The sequence below is a fragment of the Perognathus longimembris genome, chromosome 25 (assembly GCF_023159225.1).
Source record: "Perognathus longimembris pacificus isolate PPM17 chromosome 25, ASM2315922v1, whole genome shotgun sequence".
Classification (NCBI taxonomy): domain Eukaryota; kingdom Metazoa; phylum Chordata; class Mammalia; order Rodentia; family Heteromyidae; genus Perognathus; species Perognathus longimembris.
Window position 1 is genome coordinate 4,818,905 of NC_063185.1, and position 22,134 is coordinate 4,841,038.

Consider the following 22,134-nt stretch of genomic DNA (forward strand, 5'->3'; position numbering starts at 1 on the left):
CTTTTTGGAATGATAAAGTTTCTTCAAAACTTTAGTTTGATAACTGGGAACAGACTTTGCGATTTCCTATCTTAAAAATGTATTTAGTGGTGTCTAAAAGATATTTTGAGATACTTTCAAGGGACAGTTAAGATTTTGCTTTATTATCATTTATTACTATTATTTTTGTGCTAGTTCTGGGGCTTGACCACAGGGCCTTGTGATTTTTTGCTTAAGATGGGCATTCTACTAGTTGAGCCACATCTCCATCTCTAGCTTTTTGCTGGTTAAGTGGACTCTCCAGGATTTGTCTTTGGGGGCTGGCTCTGAATTTTTAGCCTCAGATCTCTCTCTCTCTTTCTCTCTCTCTCTCTCTCTCTCTCTCTCTCTCTCTCTCTCTCTCTCTCTCTCTCTCTCTCTCTCTCTCTCTCCAGTCTTGGGGCTTGGACTCAGGGCCTGAGCATTGTCCCTGGCTTCTTTTTGCTCAAGGCTAGCACTCTGCCACTTATGCCACAGTGACACTTCGGGCCTTTTTTATATATGTGGTGCTGAGGAATCGAACCCAGGGCTTCATGTATACGAGGCAAGCAAGCAATCTTGCCATTAGGCCATATTCCCAGCCCCTAGCCTCAGATGTCTGAGTAGCTAGGATTATAGGCCTGAAGCTCTGGCACCCAACTTTTTGCTTTGTTTAAAATACGAACAGTCAGCTGCCAGTGGCTCACGCCTGTAATCCTAGCTTCTCAGGAGGCTGAGATCCCAGGATCGCAGTTCAAAGCCAGCCAAGGCAGGACAGTCCTTGAGATTTTTTTTTTTTTTGGCCAGTCCTGGGGCTTGGACTCAGGGCCTGAGCACTGTCCCTGGCTTCTTTTTGCTTGAGGCTAGCACTCTATCTCTTGAGCCGCTGTGTTATTCCTGGCTTTATCTGTTTGGATTCATGCATTCTAGGCAAGCACTCTACCACTATGCCACATTCCCAGCCCTGTGAAATTCTTTATCTCTGATTAACCCTCAGAAAACTGGAAGTGGCACTGTAGCTCAAGTGGTAGAATGCTGTCCTTGAGCTGAAGAGCTGAGAGGGACAGCACCCAGGCCCAGAGTTCAAGCCCCATGACTAACCAAAAAAAAAAAAAAAAATTGTAACAGACTTTATTGAGGTATAATGGTTCTTGGGAATGAACTTAGTGTAAGATAATAGTAGACCCTGATGAAGTTTAGCAAACATACAAATCATGTAAGCATCCTCTGGATAAAGAATTTTTCCTTAATTATTGAAATTTTCTGTGAAGGTCTTTTAAATTACCCTAAAGGCACTCTTATCTGTCCACTAGACCAAAAATCTGAAGATCATTATTTTACTCTTCTCTGTTACTGTGGACTTCCACTTAGATTCTGCACTCATTCTCCCCCTTCCTGACTTAAATGAAACCCCCATCATTTATTGTCCAAACTCCTACACATTTCTCAAATTGCTATTCTTTCTAATCATTAGGTACCTCTTACTGGGGTCTAAATGACACTTCTGAAATAAAGATAAGATTGCTGCTCTCCCCAGACATTGGTCTCCATTGATTCCTGTTGTTTCCAAGTCAGCCTTCAAGGTCTTCCACAAGAAGGTTCATTCCATTTCTTTAGTCTCTCCCATGGCTTTGTGCCATGCTTGGCTGGTGCTTTTTTGAGGGAACAATGAAATGACCAGAGGTGGGGAAAAGCAAATGTTAGAGAAACAGCTCTAGAGTCCAGTTTGCCTACATATACAGTTTTCATGAAGGAGTGAAGTGGAAGGATTTTAGGGCCTGAAAGGGGCTCAGAAAGTGTGGGTTGTTGATTGAATTTTGCAGAAAACTGTCTTTGATGATAATTGTATAAGAGTCATGTAGTAGAATTTGAGTTGTACTTTGGGAAAGTTACCCTAGCAGCTAAGACATTAAAGGGGAAAAGGGAGACCCAGAGTCAAAAATGTCCAAAGCAGATAGGTCTGATGTGGACTGTGGAAACCTAGAGGTGGTATAGTATGAAAGGAATTACAAAGGTACAATTGGTGAAGATTAGTGTTTTACTGGTTGTGTAGAATGAGCTAAAGAACAGTATTGATGATTAGTTTCAAGCCCATTGGGAGGTGATAAATAGTTTGGGGAGGGAAAGGTAACAACTTTTGGTCTGATTTTGAGGCACTAGAAGGATGTTCAGTAGTGCTATTCTCTAGTGGTCTTATCCAGTTTATAGCTTTTTTTTTTTGGCCAGTCCTGGGGCTTGAACTCAGGGCCTGAGTACTGTCCCTCTCCTTTTTTTACTCAAGGCTAGCACTCTTACTTCTTGGGCCATAGCACCATTTCTGGCTTTTTCTGTTTATGTGGTGCTGAGGAATTGAACCCAGGGTTTCATGCATGCTAGGCAAGCACTCTACCACTAAGCCACATTCCCAGCCCCAGAAACAATTTAAAGGAGGATAAATTTACTTACTTGTTACTCAGAGATATCAGGCTATCATGACTGGTGGGGAGGGGGGTGCTGGAGCAAAAACATTTACTTCATGTCAGCCAGGAAGCAGCGAGAGTCTGGGACCAGGAAAGATACAGCCTCCAAAGAGATCCCCCAGTAACCAATCTTCATTTAGGCCCTACCTCCTACTTTTTACACCTCCCCAGAATGCCTTGTACTGTGGATCTTATCAAGGAATGAATCCATGCTTTAGGTCTGGGTCGTTGAGATGTAGTCATCTTTGCAGTCACTTTCACTCTTGGATAGTCTCAGTGTGCTTTCCTCACCTAAGGTGACTCGGTTCAGTCACACTGACAAGTATTTATCTACACACTAAATTTAATCTTTGTATTAACATGATTCTAGCCACTATCGAAAACGATCAGCATCACGAGGTCGCTCTGGAAGTCGATCTAGAAGTCGTTCGCCCTCAGACAAAAGAAGTAAACGTGGAGATGACAGACGGTCTAGAAGCAGAGATAGAGATAGAAGGAGAGAGAGGTCTCGGAGCAGGGATAAACGAAGATCTCGGTCAAGGGACAGGGACAGGAAGCGTCTGAGGTAAGATGAGTCTGAAGAAACAGCGATCAATTGAGTGTTGTCAGCTAATTTGTAGTTCTCCAAAAGTGTGTGTGTGTGTGTGTGTGTGTGTGTGTGTGTTTACTGGATTCTCTGTTTTATTCCCATTTTTCCATGAGACCCAGAATGATTAGCTTATGAAGAGACTCAAATTTTTTTTGTGCTGGTGCTAGGGCTTGAACTTACGGCCTGCACACTATCCCTGAGCTTTTTTTATGCTCAAGGCTAGTCTCAAGGCTAGTACTCTTACCACTTTGAGGCACAGTACTATTGCATAATTTTTGGTGGTTAAGTGGAGATAGGAGTCTCACTGACTTTACTGCTTGGGCTAGCTTCAATCCTCAGATCTCAATGAAACATGTGCCCCTTTCAGGCGTTCCAGAAGTAGAGAGAGAGACAGAAGCCGAGAAAGAAGAAGATCTAGAAGCCGAGATAGGAGACGGTCAAGAAGCAGAAGCCGGGGTCGGCGATCTCGGTCCTCCAGTCCTGGCAATAAAAGCAAGAAAGCTGAAAACAGGTAATGTTATAGATGGACCCTTGTGCGGGGTGAGAGCTACCTCCCCTATGTGTTCCCCACATCCCATGCTTTAAATTTGTCCATATAAGAATTACTGAATTTGGCTTTACTGTGTGAACTGTTGGTGGAATGCATTGCACTCTTATTTAATATGCACCACTAGTACTGACAAGTGGATTTGGTAGATATCTTTATGGGAATTAATTAAATTTTTTTTTTTGCTAGTCCTGGGGCTTTGACTCAGGGCCTGAGCACTGTCACTGGCTTCTTTTTGCTCGAGGATAGCACTCTACCTGTTGAGTCACAGCACCACTTCCGGCTTTTTCTATACATGTAGTGCTGAGGAATTGAACCTAGGGCTTCATGTATATGAGGCGAGCACTTTACCACTAGGCCATATTCCCAGCCCAGGAATTAATTAATTTTTATGGCAATGTTGGGTATGGAACCCTAGACTTTCTGCATATATGCAAGAACTACCACTGAGCCATACCTCCAGTTTCAGTGTTTCTTCTTTTGAAATTGTTTTTTTACATTATATTTCTAGTATGTGTTGACAGATGACTTTCTAGACTCATATACATTGCTGAGTTGCTATTTAGGATTGGTAAGTTAAATGTGTATGTTTCTTGAGATGTAAGCAACATTCGGTATGTGTTTTTTTTCTTTTTTTCTGTGCTGGTATAGACTTGTTTTTATTTTTTTGCCAGTCCTGGGCCTTGGGATTCAGGGCCTGAGCACTATCCCTGCCTTCTTTTTGCTCAAGGCTAGCACTCTACCTCTTGAGCCACAGTACCACTTCCTGCTTTTTCTGTATATGTGGTGCTGAGGAATGGAACGCAGGGCTTCGTGCATGCTAGGCAAGCACTCTACCACAAGGTCAAACTCCCGGCCCTGAAAGTATTTTCATGAACAAATGGGTGATTTCTATGTCTCTGTTTTTGTAGGTCTAGATCCAAAGAGAAAACAGAAGGTGGAGAGAGTTCGAAAGAGAAGAAAAAAGATGACAAGGAGGATGAAAAGGAAAAAGATGCTGGTGTATGTTTACTTACTTAACATAGCTGTCTGGTTTCTGTTATAGTAAATTATTTGTTTAATGATATGTGCTGTGTAAACAGCATATATAAAATAAATGGCAATATCATAGTCTTTACAAGTCAGGTTTTTTTTGTGTGTGTGGTTTTTTTTTTTTTTTGCCAGTCCTGGGGCTTGAACTCAGGGCTTGGGCACTGTCCCTGAGCTTCTTTTGCAAGGCTAGTACTCTACCACTTGAACCACAGTGCCACTTCTGGCCTTTTCTGTGTATGTGGTACTGAGGAATTGAACCCAGGGCTTCATGCATGCTAGGCAAGCACTCTACTGCTAAGCCACATTCCCAGCCCACTAGTCAGTTTTTTTACTGAAAACTGTTGTATACGAGGCAAGCACTCTTGTCACTAGGCCATATCTCCAGCTTTTTTTTTTTTTTTATGAAAACAGTTGTATATTTACACACATTTTTTACTTAGAAAATGTGATCAAACTTTAATGTTACCAAACTGACCTACAAAAAACCCGTGTAAATTTTAAGTTAAGATTTTACTATATACGTGTACTACATGCGTCTGTTTCATTGCATTCTTACCAATAGAGCGGCACAAAAATTTAACAGGCAGTAACTGATTTTTGTTGTTGTTGGTCCTGGGGCTTGAACTCAGGGCTTAAGTGCTGTATCCAAGCTCTTTCACTCAAGGCTAGCATTCTACCACTTTAAACCACAGTGCCACTTTCAGTTTTTTGTTGGTTAATTGGAGATAAGACTTTATTGCCTGGGCTGGCTTTGGACTGTGATCCTTAGGTCTCAGCCTTCTGAGTGACCCACGGGTGCCTGGCTTCCACTTTGAGCTTCTGGGTGATGGGACTTTCTCAAAGGCTAGCTTTGAGCTGTGGACCTCATGTTGTTGCCTCCTGAGTCTCATGGGGACTTTTTTGCCCAGGCTGTCTTCAAACTATGATCCTTAGTTCTCAGCCTACTGAGAAACTAGGACTTTTCTGTCTAGGCTAGGCTGGATCTGAGACCTTCCCAGTCTCAGCTTCTCATAGACACAGGTGCATGGCTGATTTTATTTCATTTTATTTATTTATTTTGCGAGTCCTGGGGCTTGAACTAAGGGACTGAGCACTGTCCCTGGCTTCTTTTTGCACAAGGCTACTAGTATTCTACCACTTAAACCACAGTGCCACTTCTGGCTTTGTCTATGGATAATCTCAAGGAAGGCTCCAGAATGGCTTCTTCTACAAAAATGACCTAAAGCCTAAAAGAAAAACAAACATAACCCCAATCATGTGGATTTATAGCTTTCATTTACCAACTAATTTGTCATAGAGCTGGTGTCAGTGGTTCAGGCCTGTAATCCTAGCCACTCAAGAGGCTGAGATCTAGGAATCTCAGTTCAAAGCCAGTCCAGGCAGCAAAGTCAGTGAGACTCTTAACTCCAATTAACCACCAGAAAACTGAGTATGTAGTTCAAGTGCTAGAGTTCTATCTTTGAGCAAAAGAGCTCAGTGATAGGGCCTGGGTCCTGAGTTCAGGCCCCTTAACTGACCAAAATAAAAACATTCTAATTTATAATATAAAAATGCTGTTTATGGAGGATTAAAAACTGGAATAAATGCTGGGTGCTGGTGGCTCAAGCCTATAATCCTAGCCACTTCGGAGGCTGAGTTCTCAGGATCACTGTTTGGAGCCAGCCCAGGCAGAAAAGTCCCATGCGACTCTTACTTTCAATTAACCACTCAAAAATGGGAAGTGGCACTCTGGTTCCAGTGGTAGAGCGCTAGCCTTGAGCACAGAGAGGCTCAGGGACAGTGCCCAGGCCCTGAGTTCAAGTGCTACAACCAACCAAAAAAAAAAAAGGAACTATGTTTTACATTTAAGAATTTGTATATTCACTTATTTTTTTCTGCTTACACATTGGAGAACTTATTTGGTATGTTGGGAGTAAAATTGACAATATTTATTTTATTTTTTCATGTCTTTCTATGTCCTCCTCTTCCTTCCCCAAGAATTTTGACCAGAATAAGCTGGAAGAAGAAATGAGAAAGCGAAAGGAAAGAGTTGAAAAATGGAGAGAAGAACAGCGGAAAAAGGCCATGGAAAACATCGGGGAACTTAAAAAGGAGATCGAAGAGATGAAACAAGGGAAAAAGTGGAGTTTAGAAGATGATGATGGTATCTTTGTTAGCCTGACAACATATAACAGTTCATGTAGAATATTCTAAAGTTATTAGTACTACTTTATCTTGGGATTTGGGGAGGGTTTTTTAGTATGGAGTGTGTATGTGTATATGTATATATATATATATATATTTAATGTAGTATTTCCCATTTTAACCTTTTTCCTTTTCTATGGGCCAGGGCCTTCTGCATTATGTGAGAAGAGGTCTCAAAAACTTTGATTTGCATGGGATGGCCTCAAACTGGTCATCTGTATCTCAGCCGCAGAGTAAATAGGAAGCATGTCCTTTGGTGTTGCTGGTAATGTGTCAGTTGAAGACTAGTGAGAATCACTGATTTTACTTTTAAAAGAGCAGGTGGTAAAGTGCTTATAAACTTTGTATACAGCTCTGCACTTTTTTACCATCAGTGTGTTTGTGCTGGTTGTGCTGGTAAGGAAAGTAATGAAGAGCATGATTTTAAATTTCTGATTTTTTAAAATTTAGTAAAAAGGGCTGGGGATATGGCTTAGTGGCAAGAGTGCTTGCCTTGTATACATGAAGCCCTGGGTTCGATTCCCCAGCACCACATATATAGAAAACAGCCAGAAATGGCGCTGTGGCTCAAGTGGCAGAGTGCTAGCCTTGAGCAAGAAGAGGCCAGGGACAGTGCTCAGGCCCTGAGTCCAAGGCCCAGGACTGGCAAAAAAAAAAACCCCAAAACAAATAAAATTTAGTAAAAAACATTTCCCTCTTTGCTTTTTTTTTTTGTCAGTCCTGGGCTTGAACTCAGGGCCTGGGCACTGTCCCTGAGCTTCTTTTTTGCTCAAGGCTAGCACTCTACAACTTGAGCCACAGTGCCACTTATGGCTCTACTCCTAAGCCACATTCCCAGTCTTTTTATGTTTATTATGGTGCTGGGGTCTTGCCACAGAGCTGGCATCTACCACTGAGCCATGTCTCAGGTGGCTCACTGTTTGGCTTTCATGTGGTTTTTTTTTTTTCAGTTGTGGCCCTTGAACTCAGCCTGAGTTCTGTCCCTCATTGTGCTCAAGACTAGTGCTCTACCATTTGAGCCACAGTCCTACTTGTGTTTTTTGAGTGGCTAATTGGAGATAAAGAGTCTTAATGGGGATTTTTCTGCCAGGCTGGCTTTGAACTGCAATCCTCATATCTCAGCCTCTTGAGTAGTTAGGATTACAGGTGTGAGCTACCAGCACCTGGCTACTTTCATTTTGACTTGTGAACTTTTAGTAAAGGTGAAGATAGTGGGATTTTGTAGAAAAAATTTAATTTTTTGTGTGAAAATAATTATTTAAACAGAAGTGTGTATTAGTTACTTAAAAAGAAAAAAAGTAGGGCTGAGAATATGACCTAGTGGTAGAGTGCTTGCCTTGTGTATATGAAGCCCTGGGTTCGATTCCTCAGCACCACATATATAGAAAAGGCCAGAAGAGGCACTGTGGCTTAAGTGGCAGAGTGGTAGCCTTGATCAAAAAGGAGCCAGGGACAGTGCTCAGGCCCTGAGTCCAAGTACCAGGACTAGCAAGAAAAAAAAAAAAAGAAAAGAGAAAGTAGATTGAGCCAGGCCAGTGGTTGAATTTCAATCAACCTCACACCTCTATCACATGTCCTGTCCCCACTCTTTAGCATTTCTTGTCTCATTGTTATTCCACAGTTAAACATAAATTTTGAAAATGTAAAAACTTCCAAATAGAAGCACTTGAGCTGTAGCCCAGCTGGGCTGGAGTAATTGGAAGGGAGCTGTCTGGGCAGTGTGTGGTCTGTGTAGGGTATTTACTCTTAAAGTATCTGTACAGAGGAAGTATGTTCTGTTGTTTTAGATGATGAAGATGATCCCGCTGAAGCTGAAAAGGAAGGCACTGAGATGGAGGATGAGGAGTTAGATCCATTAGATGCTTACATGGAAGAAGTGAAAGAGGAAGTAAAAAAATTCAACATGAGAAGTGTGAAAGGTGGGGGAGGGAATGAAAAGGTAGGGCCTTTTCTTTTATTTTAAAGATTTCTGTTGTTTCTCAGCTTGAATTTGTCATTGCTTTGTATTGATGGCATTTATATGAAGTTAATGTTTTTTGTTTTTCTCTTAACTCAGTGTGTGTGTGTGCTGGTCCTGGGGCTTGAACTCAGGGCCTGAGCAGTCTCCCTTTTTCAGCTCAAGGCTGACACTTTGCCACTTGAGCCACAGCTCCACTTTTGGCTTTTTGATAGAGATAAGAATCTCTTCTTCAACTTTTCCTGCCTGGGCTAGTGTCAAACTACCATCTTCAGATCCCAGCCTCCTAGTAGCTAGTTAGAGACACAAATCACTGATGCCTGGCTGATTTTTTTCTAAGTCTTTTTTTGAGTTAGGTTTAGTTATAAATTGAGACAATATGGTGCTCCCAATATTGTGCTTCATTTTTTTCATCTAATTTTTGTTTCACTTTGGCAAAATATTTTATATTCTCTTCCATTTTTTTTCTTTTAATTTTAGAAGTCTGGGCCAACAGTCACAAAAGTGGTCACTGTTGTAACAACCAAAAAAGCAGTTGCCGATTCAGATAAGAAGAAAGGTGAATTGATGGAGAATGACCAGGATGCCATGGAGGTGATTGTTAATCTTCACTTTGTTCACAATACTACTCAACCAACAAGTGTGTACTACAGAGTATTCATGGAGATGACATTTTAGTTTTGCACAGTGCTATTTGGAGGCCCTTTCTACGTGTAATAGTGCAGAAAAGTATTAGAGCTATGTATCTTGCTGGTCGACCTTTCTGGCCTCTTAAATCGCTTGCTTATGCCCATATTGTTTTCATCATCATCTCCTTCTCATCCTCATCCTTCTCTTCCCTACTCTCAAGACCAATGGAGAAATGTGTCAGAATGAATTAAATTCCTTTCCTTGAGCATGTTTTATGAAGATTTATATAGTGAGAACAGCAGCAAAATTTTATACTATCAGAATTATTTTAGCTTTTTACTGGTAAAGGCAGAGAAAAAAGAAATTTAAGTTCTTAGGAGCTGATGATGTGTTTCTGTTCAGAATCATGGGCATCCTAGGGGATTTTTAAATTATAGGATTTTGAATCTTAGAGTAGCAAATAAATTTTGGGTCAAATAGTCTATTTAAAATGTTTTGAAAAATATGCTGAAGAGTTGTTTCTAGGTATTTGAACGTTTGAGACTATTGCTTCCCATAGTGGAAATAAAATTTTTTGCTTTTTCTTTTTTCACTCAAGTATTCTTCAGAAGAGGAAGAAGTTGATCTTCAGACGGCCCTTACAGGTTATCAGACAAAACAGAGAAAACTTCTGGAACCAGTTGATCATGGAAAAATTGAATATGAGCCATTCAGGAAAAACTTTTATGTTGAAGTTCCAGAACTAGCAAAAATGTCCCAAGAAGGTAAATTTGTCTTATTCCTTTACTGGTTATAGTGGAATCAGAATAGGATATATTTTACTTTGCCTGGGGAAAGTATGGAGAGGCCTATGATTAGGGAATGCTTTATCAAGTATTAAAAAAAAAATAAGGCTAGGAATGTGGCTTGGTGGTAGAATACTTGCCTAGCATGCATGAGGCCCTGGGTTCAATTCCTCATTACCACATAAACGAACAAAAAATAATTAGCTCATGTAGTTGGTGTTTTATGATTGAAGTGGGATGTGAAGCATTTGTCATATAGCCCTTTACTGGTATTTCAGAGTTAACCACTGTCCACCTGGGTGTTAGTTGAATAAAGGTAATTTGCAGAACTCATGCTAGAATAAGTGGTTGCATTACTTGTCAGTCATTTATAACAATTTGTCAATTACTTCTACTCTCACAGCAATTAAAAAAAGAGGGATGCTAGGTATTCTCTGTTGATTGGAACACTATTGTTCTTAATGTCTCTGAGCTACTTGATGCTTTATTCTAGAGTTCTCCTGTGAAGTTATCTCTGATAGGACCACAAAAAATAAAGAATATAGGAGTAACCAGCAGAACACTATTTAAGAGTTTTAAATCTAAGTTTTGTTTTGTAGAGGTGAATGTATTTCGATTGGAAATGGAAGGCATTACAGTTAAAGGAAAAGGTTGCCCCAAACCAATTAAATCCTGGGTCCAGTGTGGGATTTCCATGAAGATCTTAAATTCCCTGAAAAAGTAAGTGGTTGTCCATATTTTCCCCTGTCTTCCTATTCAAAATTACATTTTACACAGATACTTCTCTGGGTTACACAAAACACAAAACTTCTTTTTAAGAATTTTTTTTCTTGTGATGTTGGTGATCCAATCTAAGGCTTTAATAGGGAAGCAATCTATGATTGGACTAAGTCACTCTTCCTGGTCTTTCTATTTTTTCCTTAAATGGCTTTATTTAGATGTAATTTAAACATATAGTTTGTTTACCATATCAAGTATGCAATTTAATGGTATGTTTGTGGAGTTGTGCAGCCATCTAATTTTAGAACATTTTCAGATTACAAAAAGAAACCTATGTCTATTAGTCAAATCTCTACAGGGTTGACTCTACTGGGCACATCATATAAGTGGGATTGTACAATATGTACATTCTTTTTCTGATTCTATACGTGTGTCTAGGTATGCATGCGTGCATGCGTGCGCTGATATGGCGACTGGAACTAAGGCCCTCCAGCTCTTGCTCAGCTTTTTTGTTCATTGCAGGCACAATGCCACTTGGGCTATGCCATCAGCTTGAGTTTTTGCTAGTGAAAGGGAGATGGAGTCCTTGAAGGTTTTCTATCTACACTTCTGAGTAGCTGATATTATAGGCATGAGCCACCAGCACCCTGGCTTGAATTTCTTTTTTTTTTTTAATTTAATTTACTTATTAATTGAACACAAATTTTTTTGACAAGGTATTGTGCAAAAATTGAATTTCTTTTTACTTGGTATAATGGCAGTGCTTTTATTATACTCTTAGTACGTCCTTGTATTGCCAGATAATATTTTATTCTGTGGTTATGTCACATTTTGGAAGTGTTTGTTTTTATGGTACTCTGAGAGGTTCAGAGATTTCAGTTCTTACCTTGTCTTTCTTTTATTTCTTTTAAGGCATGGCTATGAAAAGCCAACACCAATTCAGACCCAAGCAATTCCTGCTATAATGTCTGGACGAGATTTGATTGGCATTGCCAAGACAGGAAGTGGAAAGACCATTGCTTTTCTCTTGCCCATGTTCAGACACATCATGGATCAGAGGTCATTAGAAGAAGGAGAGGGACCAATAGGTACAATTCTTCTCACTATATTATTTTTTCAAGATCTACTTGGCTTAGTTAATCAGAAAGATCTGAGACTAAAGATCTGACACTAAAGATGCATTTATACATTTCCTTGATCAATTTGGCACTTTGGGGCTGATTTCCCCTTACCAGCAGGTGGAGTGACAATTTTCAGACCTCTGGAGTGACATCTCAGAAGCACAAAAAACAGCTTCTCCTGACCCAGCTCAGTTTTTATACTCTGACCTGGCAGGTAGACCCCCTCATGCATCTATCTGATTTTTTTTGTTATTACTATTTTTTTTTTTATGTTGAGGTTGTTCTCAGTCCAATATTGTTAGATTTATAAACTCAACATAAAAACAGGGAAATGGATTCTTCCCCTAGGCTGTTTTTAGCCTTTTAAGGCTATTATGCCAGCATTTCATGCAGGATTAGGTGTTCAGATTCAGATTTCTTGATTCATGTTGGCAGAGATCATCTGCGAATTTGAGTAGGGTTTTGGAACTTTGTTCAGCTCTTCTTGGAAATGCAGGGCACAGTGTGTCTGTGTCCCTCAGCCCAAGGTTGTTCCGGGAAGCAGTGGTATGGCTTCTGCAGCACAGTGAGTCCCTTGATTTTCTTTGTTATGAGATTTGCAGTTGAGCACTGTTAAGTATTCTTTCTGAGTGTTGAGTGTGTCGTTTAACCCTGGTTTATTTTCCTGGAGCATGCCTCTCACCACAATCTGCTGTTAAAAAGCTTTTGAAATAGAATTTTTCAGTTATGTTTAAGAGAAAAAAATCCAAACATAATTGCAAAGGTTAATGTTAACATTTTAAAGCAATAACTCTTGAGAATTTTGATGGTTAGACTTTTGACATATTTATCTTTTCAGCTGTCATCATGACTCCAACTCGAGAACTGGCTTTACAAATTACTAAGGAATGTAAGAAGTTCTCCAAGACTTTAGGACTTAGAGTGGTCTGTGTTTATGGAGGAACAGGAATCAGTGAGCAGGTAATTACAGAACAAGCATCCCATTTTTCTAGCTTTTTTCAAATTGATTAAGTAGAGAAGCAATTTTTCATTTTCCTATTTTACAAAGGTAACTATTGCCAAGCCATATTAGGTGTGAAAATAATTTCAAGAAATTAAGGCTGGCTTGATGGTAGAGTGCTTGCCTGGCATGCATGAAGCCCTGGGTTCGATTCCTCAGTACCACATAAACATAAAGCTGGAGGTAGCACTGTGGCTCAAGTGGTAGAGTACTAGCCTTGAGCAAAAGAAACTCAGAGACAGTGCCCAAGCCCTGAGATCAAGCCCCAGGACTGGCCAAAAAAAAAAAAAAAAGTACTGGTTGTGCCTATAATTCTAGCACTTGGGAGACTTAAAGCACAAGGATCTCCCCCCTCTCTACTTCTTTTTTTTTTTTTTTTGGCCAGTCCTAGGTCGTGAACTCAGGGCCTGAGCACTGTCCCTGGCTTCTTTTTTGCTCAAGGCTAGCACTCTGCCACTTAAGCCACAGCGTCACTTCTGGCCATTTTCTATATATGTGGTGCTGAGGAATCGAACCCAGGGCTTCATGTATACGAGGCAAGCACTCTTGCCACTAGGGCATATTCCCAGCCCTCCCTCTCTACTTCTTGAGCTACCTCTCCAGTCCAGCATTTTTGTTGTTAATTGGAGATGGAGTTTCTTGGGTTTTTTTCTGCCTGAGCTGACTCCAAATTGTAATCCTCAGATCTCAGAATCCTGAGTAGCTAGGATTACAGGATTGAGCCATTGTCACCTGGCTTTTTTCCATTTTGTAAATGAGAAAATGTTCAGAAAGATGCATAAAATTAACCAATTAGGTTAATAAGAGCTGGAGTTTAACCAAGCCTAACTCTGGTTCCCAGTCCTGTGTTTATTGTCTTTAATGCATGCTCAGGCCCTTAAAAGGTTGCAATGCATAATACAGCTATATATAATAAAGTTTCCTCTTTATTTATTTATTTATTTATTTATTTTGCCAGTCCTGGGCCTTGGACTCAGGGCCTGAGCACTGTCCCTGGCTTCTTCCCGCTCAAGGCTAGCACTCTGCCACTTGAGCCACAGCGCCGCTTCTGGCCGTTTTCTGTATATGTGGTGCTGGGGAATCGAACCTAGGGCCTCGTGTATCCGAGGCAGGCACTCTTGCCACTAGGCCATATCCCCAGCCCCAAAGTTTCCTCTTTATTCTTTAGTGATTTCAACAAGAATTATTTAAATAAACCTTGGTTTTATTTATTTATTTATTTTGGGTGCTGGTCCTGGGGTTTGAATTTAGGGCTTGTATGCTTTCCTTTAGCTTTTTTCAAGGCTGGCCCTCAACCCCTTGAGCTATAGCTCTACCTCTGGCTTTTTTAAGGGAGCTTAATTGGAGATGAGAGTTTCATGGACTTTGTTGCTTGGACAAGCTTTGAAACAGTGTCCTCAGATCTCAACCTCCTGAGTAGCTAGGACTCCTGGCATGAGCCCCCAGTGCCCGGCAAGTGATCAGTTTTTAAAATTAAGAAAACCAACAAAGCCAAACAATATGTTTACAGAATATCCTGCTATGTACCTACATATTACATACCTGCATATTATTTATGTAGAGGTCAGATAAAAGTTTTATCTCTAGAGCACTATGGTATTTTTCATTGTGTTTCATTTAAGAAATATTGGTTGTGATCATCTGTGAAGTCGATTTCATGAGTACTAATGGTTACAACCCTAAATCGGCAAAGCATTGATTTCTCTATATAACATTTTACTACTCTCACCTTCCTTTCTCAGTTTGGTGGGACGGTGGCCAGTTAAGTTTGGTAACCAGTTTCTTTGGTTTCCTCTATGGCTCCATGTGGTGGTGCTGCTGTTATTTATTCTAGTAGTGGTGCTGTGGCATTCCACAGAACTGAGCAGGGGCTTGACGCCTTCTCCTTACACTTCATTTTGCCTGATGGAGCCTTGCAAGGGCCACATGTACTATGTTTAAATCTGTTGAAGCGTTTCTGGTGAATAGACTATAAAGTTTCATCTTTTTTATTAGATTGCTGAGCTGAAAAGAGGTGCTGAAATTATTGTTTGCACACCTGGTCGAATGATTGACATGCTAGCAGCTAACAGTGGTAAGTCGGGTAATTTTTTTGTCCTCTTTTATTTTTGTCCTCTTATACATTTTTTTTTTTTTGTTAAAGCAGATGCAAGAAACCAACAAAGATTTCTTCTTAAAGCTGTAATATCTTAAGATTTGTATTGTAACAAGTTTATTGTCAAAAGCATTAATTGCTTTGCAATTCAATTGACAATTTCTTTTCAGAGTTAATGCTGTTTGATCTTTTTAGCATGGTTTTTTTTTTTTGATTTTTGCTTAGCTTGTTTTTTCAAGGGCGGTGTTCTAGTCTTTCCTCCCCCCCTTGGTGCTAGATACAGAATTCAAGGCCCAGGTAAGCACTCTACCACTGAGCTATATCCCTTGCCTACTCTTTTCTTTATTGTAAAATTTAGAATCTTTCTCCTCATGAGCTAATATTTTACAATACTAGATAAATTAAGGTATTGCAGCTTCAAGAAATTTTGTCTTTGGTAAATACTGCATGTTTTTAGCTCAAATGTTATGCTTTGTTCAATGATTCCTATGAAAACTGTTACTAAACTGTTGACATTATTTAACTTCTGTGGAGAAAGGCCCTTCAAGATTTATAGAACTGGGCTTCCGAGACTTAAACCATCAAAGGTAGGTCAATTTAATGCTGTTCCCGACCTTGCAAAGCTAATGGGGCTGCACATGTTAGTGTGGAATACTTAGCTGTTAGGAAGTACTCATTTTGGCTCATTTCTTTTCTTTCTTTTTCTTTCTTTCTTTTTTTTTTTTTTAGAAAAATGCTTTTAAGAAAGTTTTCATTGCAGTATCCAATATATAAGTAACAGACTATTAAAAATAGAGTAATGCATGTTCTTAAATGGCATTGTGCTTGAATTTCTGTATAGATTGAAATCTAATTCTTCAAGAAGCTGGCAAAGTAATACTGAAGTTGTTTGCTAAGTGATTGTGCTTGGTTATTACAAAGAATGTTTGGGATGAATGCTGGTTAAATATAATCCCTTGTTTTTTTCTCGATGCTTCATTGATTAAATCTCCTGAAATTCATAATTAATGTTACCTTTTTCCTTTTGGTTTAATAACTTACTTTGTACAAATTTTTGCCAGGTGATTGATTCAACATGTATACCAATGCTTATATTAATCCATTAGAAAGCGTTTTTCTATATTTAAGTTTTCACTGATTAAGAAGCTGGAAATATTTATTTAAATCAATGGGAGCACTTAAATGTGTATGTTTGCACAGAAAATGTGCTTACTTATAATGCATTTGACATTGTGAAGTTTTTGTGTACTCTGTTAGTTACCTAATATATTGAATGGTTTGACATACTACTTAAGGAACTTCTAAGGAACTTTATGGAAGTATGCTAGGAAGTAATATCAGAGAGACATTTTCTGCGTCGGAAGTAGTTTAGTGCTGGAACTGCTTTCCACACATACGCTGTAATCTCTAATATGTTTTTTTCTAGGTGATGCTGTCAGATAATGGCTGATGTGGCTCGATGCTTCATCTCAGTCTTAGTTTTATGATGTGTTTTGGAGAGGGCTGTTTTCTGAATTTTACAGGTTCTTCAGGCCCTATGATGGTATGCAAGAGACGAGTTTGACACAATAAAGGGCCTCATGTACCCATTGTCAGTATTGCCACTAGATTAAGATATTGTAGACCAAAATTTCTTTTCACTGCTTAAAGATACCTAACCTACCCCTGTGGTTACCAGTCAGGCATTTTAGTTCCCTTACGGTATTTTAAAGTTCTTGGTAGTCAAAATGAATTGTGTTTGATTTTTAGGGTTTTTTTTTGTCTTTTTTTTTTTTTTTTCTTCTCATCTTAGGTCGGGTCACGAATCTTCGAAGAGTGACGTACGTTGTTTTAGATGAAGCAGATAGAATGTTTGACATGGGCTTTGAACCGCAGGTAAGCAATACATTTCTTAAGATTTTGTTTTGTTTAATTGTTTCTTGGGACAGGGTCTCACTATATGGCCTTGCTTTGCAGTGAAGCCTAACTTGTCTGCAAACTCATGGTCTTTAAAGAAGTATGTTTACAATCAAATGCACTGGGAGAGTGCACTAGGATTCCTTTGTTGCAGCATCAGAATACTTAAAGTAGCACCATGAAAATATTAACAATGCTTTTTCCATGAGAAATTGCTCCCTTATTTCTCCTTTTTATTATGAATTTGGAGGTGGGGGTCTCACTGTTTTTAAAGCTGGCCTCCAACTTTGGAGTCAAGTTATCCTCCTGCCTCAGCCTCTCACATCACTGGGGTTTATACAACACCTCGGTGGCAGGTTTTTTTTTTTTGGGGGGGGGGTGTTACTAGAGCTTGAAGTCAGAAAATTGTGTTGTTGCTTGGCTTTTTTGATCAAGGGTAGTTAGTCATCCACCACTTGAGCCATATTTCTACTTCCTTGAGCCACCATGAGTCTAGCTTGGCTTTTTGCTAGTTAATTCTTGGTTGTTGGAGGTATGTCTCATGGACTTTCCTGCTGGGCTGGCTTTGAACTGTGATCCTCATATTTTAACTTCCTCAGGAGCTAGAGTTATAGGCATGAGCCACTGGCACTTGGCTCAGTTTTTTGTTTTGTTTTTAGTGGTACTGGGGTTTGAATTCAGCTTTATGCTTATAGGCAGGTATTCTATTGCTTGATCGGTGTCTGTTATTTATTTTTATTTTTGGTGCTGGCTCTGGGGCTTGAACTCGGGGCCTGGGTGCAATCCCTGAGCTTTTTTTTTTTCTTTTTCTCTTCAGCAACAGCTGCACCTCATGCTGTTTTTTTTGAGTAGCTTATTGGATATAAGAGTCTCAAGGACTTTCCTTTCTGGGCTGGCTTTAAACTATGATCCTCAAATCTCAGCTTCTTGAGTAGCTAGGATTACAGGTGTGAGCTACTGATGCCCAGCTATCTAGTTACTATTATTATTTTTTTAATGTTCTGGTCTTTAATGACTTGTTCCCCAAAAAGAGAACAAAACAGAGGCACTGCTATTTAACTTTTGGAAGCTAGTTCAACTGTGTCTTTATAGCAGTTTTGAGATGGATTACAAACACAGTGACCCTGTCTCTGTCTGCACCTCAGTGATGAGAAGTAGTAGACAGTATGACAGTACAGGTCATTCATGGTTCAGTTTGCCTACCCTGGCTCTTTGAAGCAGGCTTTTGCAGCCTGCTATTGGAACATATGCTGTTTTCCCTGCTGTGGCAGGACAGATGGCACCACATGGGTCGTTGCTGCTGTGCTAATGGCTCAAATTGGTGGAAGTAAACACAGTTTACCTTCTACTCCTTCCTCTAGTAGTTGTAATAGGTTCCAGGGTTCCAAAATAGTTACATCAGGCAGAATCTGCTATTTCAGACAGATTCCTGATGCTTCCAACTCTACTGCCTTTCCACAGTCACCCTTTTCCTTTTTTTTTGCTTGTTTTTGCTAGTCCTGGGGCTTGAACTCAGGGCATGAGCATTGTCCCTGGCTTCTTTTTGCTCAAGGCTAGCACTTTACCACTTTAGCCGCAGCACCACTTATGGCTTTTTCTCTGTATGTGGTGCTGAGGAATTGAACCCAGGGCTTCATGTATATGAGGCAGGTGCTCTACCACTAGGCCATATTCATAGCCCCCCCTTTTTATACTTAACAGTGGCTGGCTTGTAGTGAGTGCCCAATAAAAATGTGTTGAGTAAAGGAAAGTAAGCAGTGTTAGAAGTAGACAGTTGTATCCTAGGTAAAGTTTGAAGACAGAAACTACTAAGCTTGTTGATGGACTATGAAATGAGTGACAGGTTAGTAAAAGATGGCATCTTGACTTTGGGCCTATATTTGTGGAGTTGTCTTTTTTTTAAATTAAATTTTATTGTCAAGGTGATGTACAGAGGCATTACAGTTGGGGCTGGGAATATGGCCTAGTGGCAAGAGTGCTTGCCTTGTATACATGAGGCCCTGGGTTCAATTCCTCAGCACCACATATATAGAAAAGGCCAGAAGTGGCCAAAACCATTTGGTGTAAACCAACTGAATAACTCATGGGGGGAGAGGGAAAGGGGGAGGGGGAGGGGAAGGGGAGGGGGGAAAGAGGGAAAGGGGAAGGGGGAGGGGGGATGAGGGAGGAGGTAACAAATAGTAAAAGAAATGTACCCATGGCCTAATGTATGAAACTGTAAAAAAAGGGGGGGGTTACAGTTACATACTGAGGTAGTACATTTCTTGTCATATTTGTTACACCCTCCCTCATTTTTCTTTCCCTTCCCTAGCTCAGATAAGCATATATACAATATCCAGTGTACCAAAATCATATACAGTGGAGTTGTCATTTTTTTTTTTTTTTTGGCCAGTCCTGGGGCTTGGACTCAGGGCCTGAGCACCATCCCTGGCTTCTTTTTGCTCAAGGCTAGCACTCTGCCACTTGAGCCACAGCGCCACTTCTGGCCATTTTCTGTATATGTGGTGCTGGGGAATTGAACCCAGGGCCTCATATATACGAGGCAAGCACTCTTGCCACTAGGCCATATCCCCAGCCCGAGTTGTCATTTCTTGATAGTGAACTAGGGGTATAAAGTAAGTCCTGATATTCTATGGTAACAAGATTAAAGTAACTGAAGTAGTTATTCTCAAAAATTCCTTCTACTTAATTTTAACATGGCGTAAGTTTGGGAGACAACTACGTGGATCTCGATTGTTTTCTTAGGTCATGCGCATTGTGGACAATGTCCGTCCTGATCGACAGACAGTTATGTTTTCAGCTACTTTTCCCAGGGCTATGGAGGCCTTGGCCCGCAGAATACTGAGTAAACCCATTGAAGTACAGGTTGGGGGTCGAAGTGTGGTTTGTTCGGATGTGGAACAACAAGTGGTGAGTACTTTAGGGAAATTGCTGGGGTGGTAAGGCAGTAGAAGTGATCCTTGTGGTATCAGTGTTTGTGATCTGGGTAGATAATTTCTAAAATTAAGTAAGTGTGTACCAACCACAGTGTTCAGAATATTGCCAGCTACACTGGATGTGTTGTCAGTGGAACTAACAGGATTTAAAATGCTCTTTAGGTGTTTGTCCCACCAGAATTGGGATGCTGACAAAAAAGGTACACATTGGTCATAATCTTTGGATACTCCCATATGAAATTAATGGACCAATGTTCATTTGTCCACTTTTATAATGTTTCATTCTCTGAAAGTTTGCAGTTTTTTTCCTAATAGTTGGCTTATCATTAAAAAAAAAAATTAACTGGGGATTGGTGGCTCATACCTGTAATCCTAATTACTCAGGAGGCTGAGATCTAAGGCTCATGGTTCAAAGCTAGCCCAGGATGGAAAGAAACTTTTTTCTCTGTTGGTTGTGGTGCTTGAACTCAGGGTCTGGGAGCTGTCCCTGAGCTCTTTTGTTCAAGGCTTGAGCCACAGCACCACTTCCAGTTTTCTGGAGGTAAATTGGAGATAAGAGTCTCACAGCCTTTCCTGCCTGGGTTTGTTTTGAACCTTGATCAGATCTTAGCCTCCTGAGTAGCTAGGATTATAGACATGAGCCACAAGCGCCCAATAAACTATTCAGAAAAGCCGGAAGTAGCCTGTGGTTCAAGTGGTAGAGCACTAGCCTTGAACACAGAGAGGCTCAGGGACAGAGCCCAGGCCCTGAGTTTGAGCCCTGTGACTGGCAAAAAAAAAAGACATTTTTCTTGCCCTTCCAAAATTAGTTAGTTTGTTTTTTGCCAGTCCTGGGGCTTGAACTCAGGGCCTGAGCACTGTCCCTGGTTTCTTTTTGCTCAAGGCTAGCATTCTGTCAACTTGAGCCACAGCTCCACTTCTTGCTTTTTCTGTATATGTGGTACTGAGGAATCGAACCTAGGGCTTCATGTATATGAGGCAAGCACTCTTGCAACTAGGCCATATTCCCAGCCCTGCCGTTCCAAAATTAGGACATTATCTTTTATTTATTCACAATTGAAATATTTCTGGTCAAGGGACACATTTGTATTTTTTACTCATTACCTTGATGCAATTTGGCACTTTCAGATTGTGATTGAAGAAGAAAAGAAATTCTTGAAGTTACTTGAGCTTCTAGGTCATTATCAAGAATCAGGATCTGTCATTATATTTGTGGATAAGCAGGAACATGCTGATGGTCTTCTGAAGGATTTAATGAGAGCATCTTATCCTTGCATGTCTCTTCATGGAGGTAAGGTTTAATTTCTTTCTCACATGAAATGCCTTTCATGAACTTGACGTGAACTCTCCTGTGTTCTGAACAATTGGTTCATTCTGTTTTTCATTCAATGGAGCAAGAGTGCAAGGTGGCCCTCATTACTGGCACAAACACATGTGCGTGCATATACATACTCGTCCTTGGTCATTGTTGATATAGGTACTTTGACACACACACACACACACACACACACACATTTTTTTCTTTCTTTCTTTTTTTTTTTTTTTCAGTGCTGGTGCTTGAACTCAGGGCCTGGGCCTAGTCCCTTAGTTGTTTTTGCTTAAGGCCAGTGCTCTGCCACTTGAACCAAACCTCCACCTTCACATTTTTTGCTAGTTAATTAGATAAGGGTCTCACAGATGGGCAGGCACCCAGGCTCAGAGTTCAAGTTCCACAACGACCAAAAAAATAAAAAAGTGTCTCACAGATTTTTCTGCCTAGGCTGACCTTGAACTGAGATGGTCAGATCTCAGCCTCCTGAGTATCTAGGATTACCAACATGAGCCATCAACACCTGGCTAAGTTTTGTTATTTTTAACTTTCACGTATAAATGTATATTGATATTGGTTTCATCAATTTTTCCTATGAAAAATTTTGGTCTAATATTAGGTCCCAGTTTTTTGTCATAGATTTAAGTAATTTATTTAAATATCAGTCTGTGAAGGGTATGTTTAAAATTAGGAAACAAGTGAATATTAATAAGTACTTAGATGTTTAGGCTGGGTTGGTCCAGCATGCACAGGGCCCTGGGTCTGGTCTCCAGCACCACAAGAAAGAAAGGAAGGAAGGAAGGAAAGGAGGTGCTAATGATTCTTCTGTGTGTATGTTAAATCTGTTGTAAACATGCATTTTTAGGCTTGTGAATTT

At 40.2% G+C, this 22,134-nt stretch overlaps 1 protein-coding gene across 1 annotated transcript in view; it reads left to right on the plus strand.

The window, feature by feature from the left end:
- The window catches only part of Ddx46 (DEAD-box helicase 46), a 46,722-nt gene that overhangs the window by 1,236 nt on the left and 23,352 nt on the right, over positions 1-22,134 (plus strand). The window contains exons 2-15 of the mRNA XM_048333988.1: positions 2,827-3,021; positions 3,413-3,556; positions 4,504-4,594; positions 6,602-6,767; positions 8,596-8,747; positions 9,246-9,359; positions 9,994-10,159; positions 10,780-10,900; positions 11,813-11,988; positions 12,860-12,981; positions 15,017-15,095; positions 16,909-16,991; positions 19,758-19,922; positions 21,077-21,239. Coding sequence (XP_048189945.1) covers positions 2,827-3,021; positions 3,413-3,556; positions 4,504-4,594; positions 6,602-6,767; positions 8,596-8,747; positions 9,246-9,359; positions 9,994-10,159; positions 10,780-10,900; positions 11,813-11,988; positions 12,860-12,981; positions 15,017-15,095; positions 16,909-16,991; positions 19,758-19,922; positions 21,077-21,239 — 1,937 coding nt within the window. The remainder of the gene's footprint in view (positions 1-2,826; positions 3,022-3,412; positions 3,557-4,503; positions 4,595-6,601; positions 6,768-8,595; positions 8,748-9,245; positions 9,360-9,993; positions 10,160-10,779; positions 10,901-11,812; positions 11,989-12,859; positions 12,982-15,016; positions 15,096-16,908; positions 16,992-19,757; positions 19,923-21,076; positions 21,240-22,134) is intronic.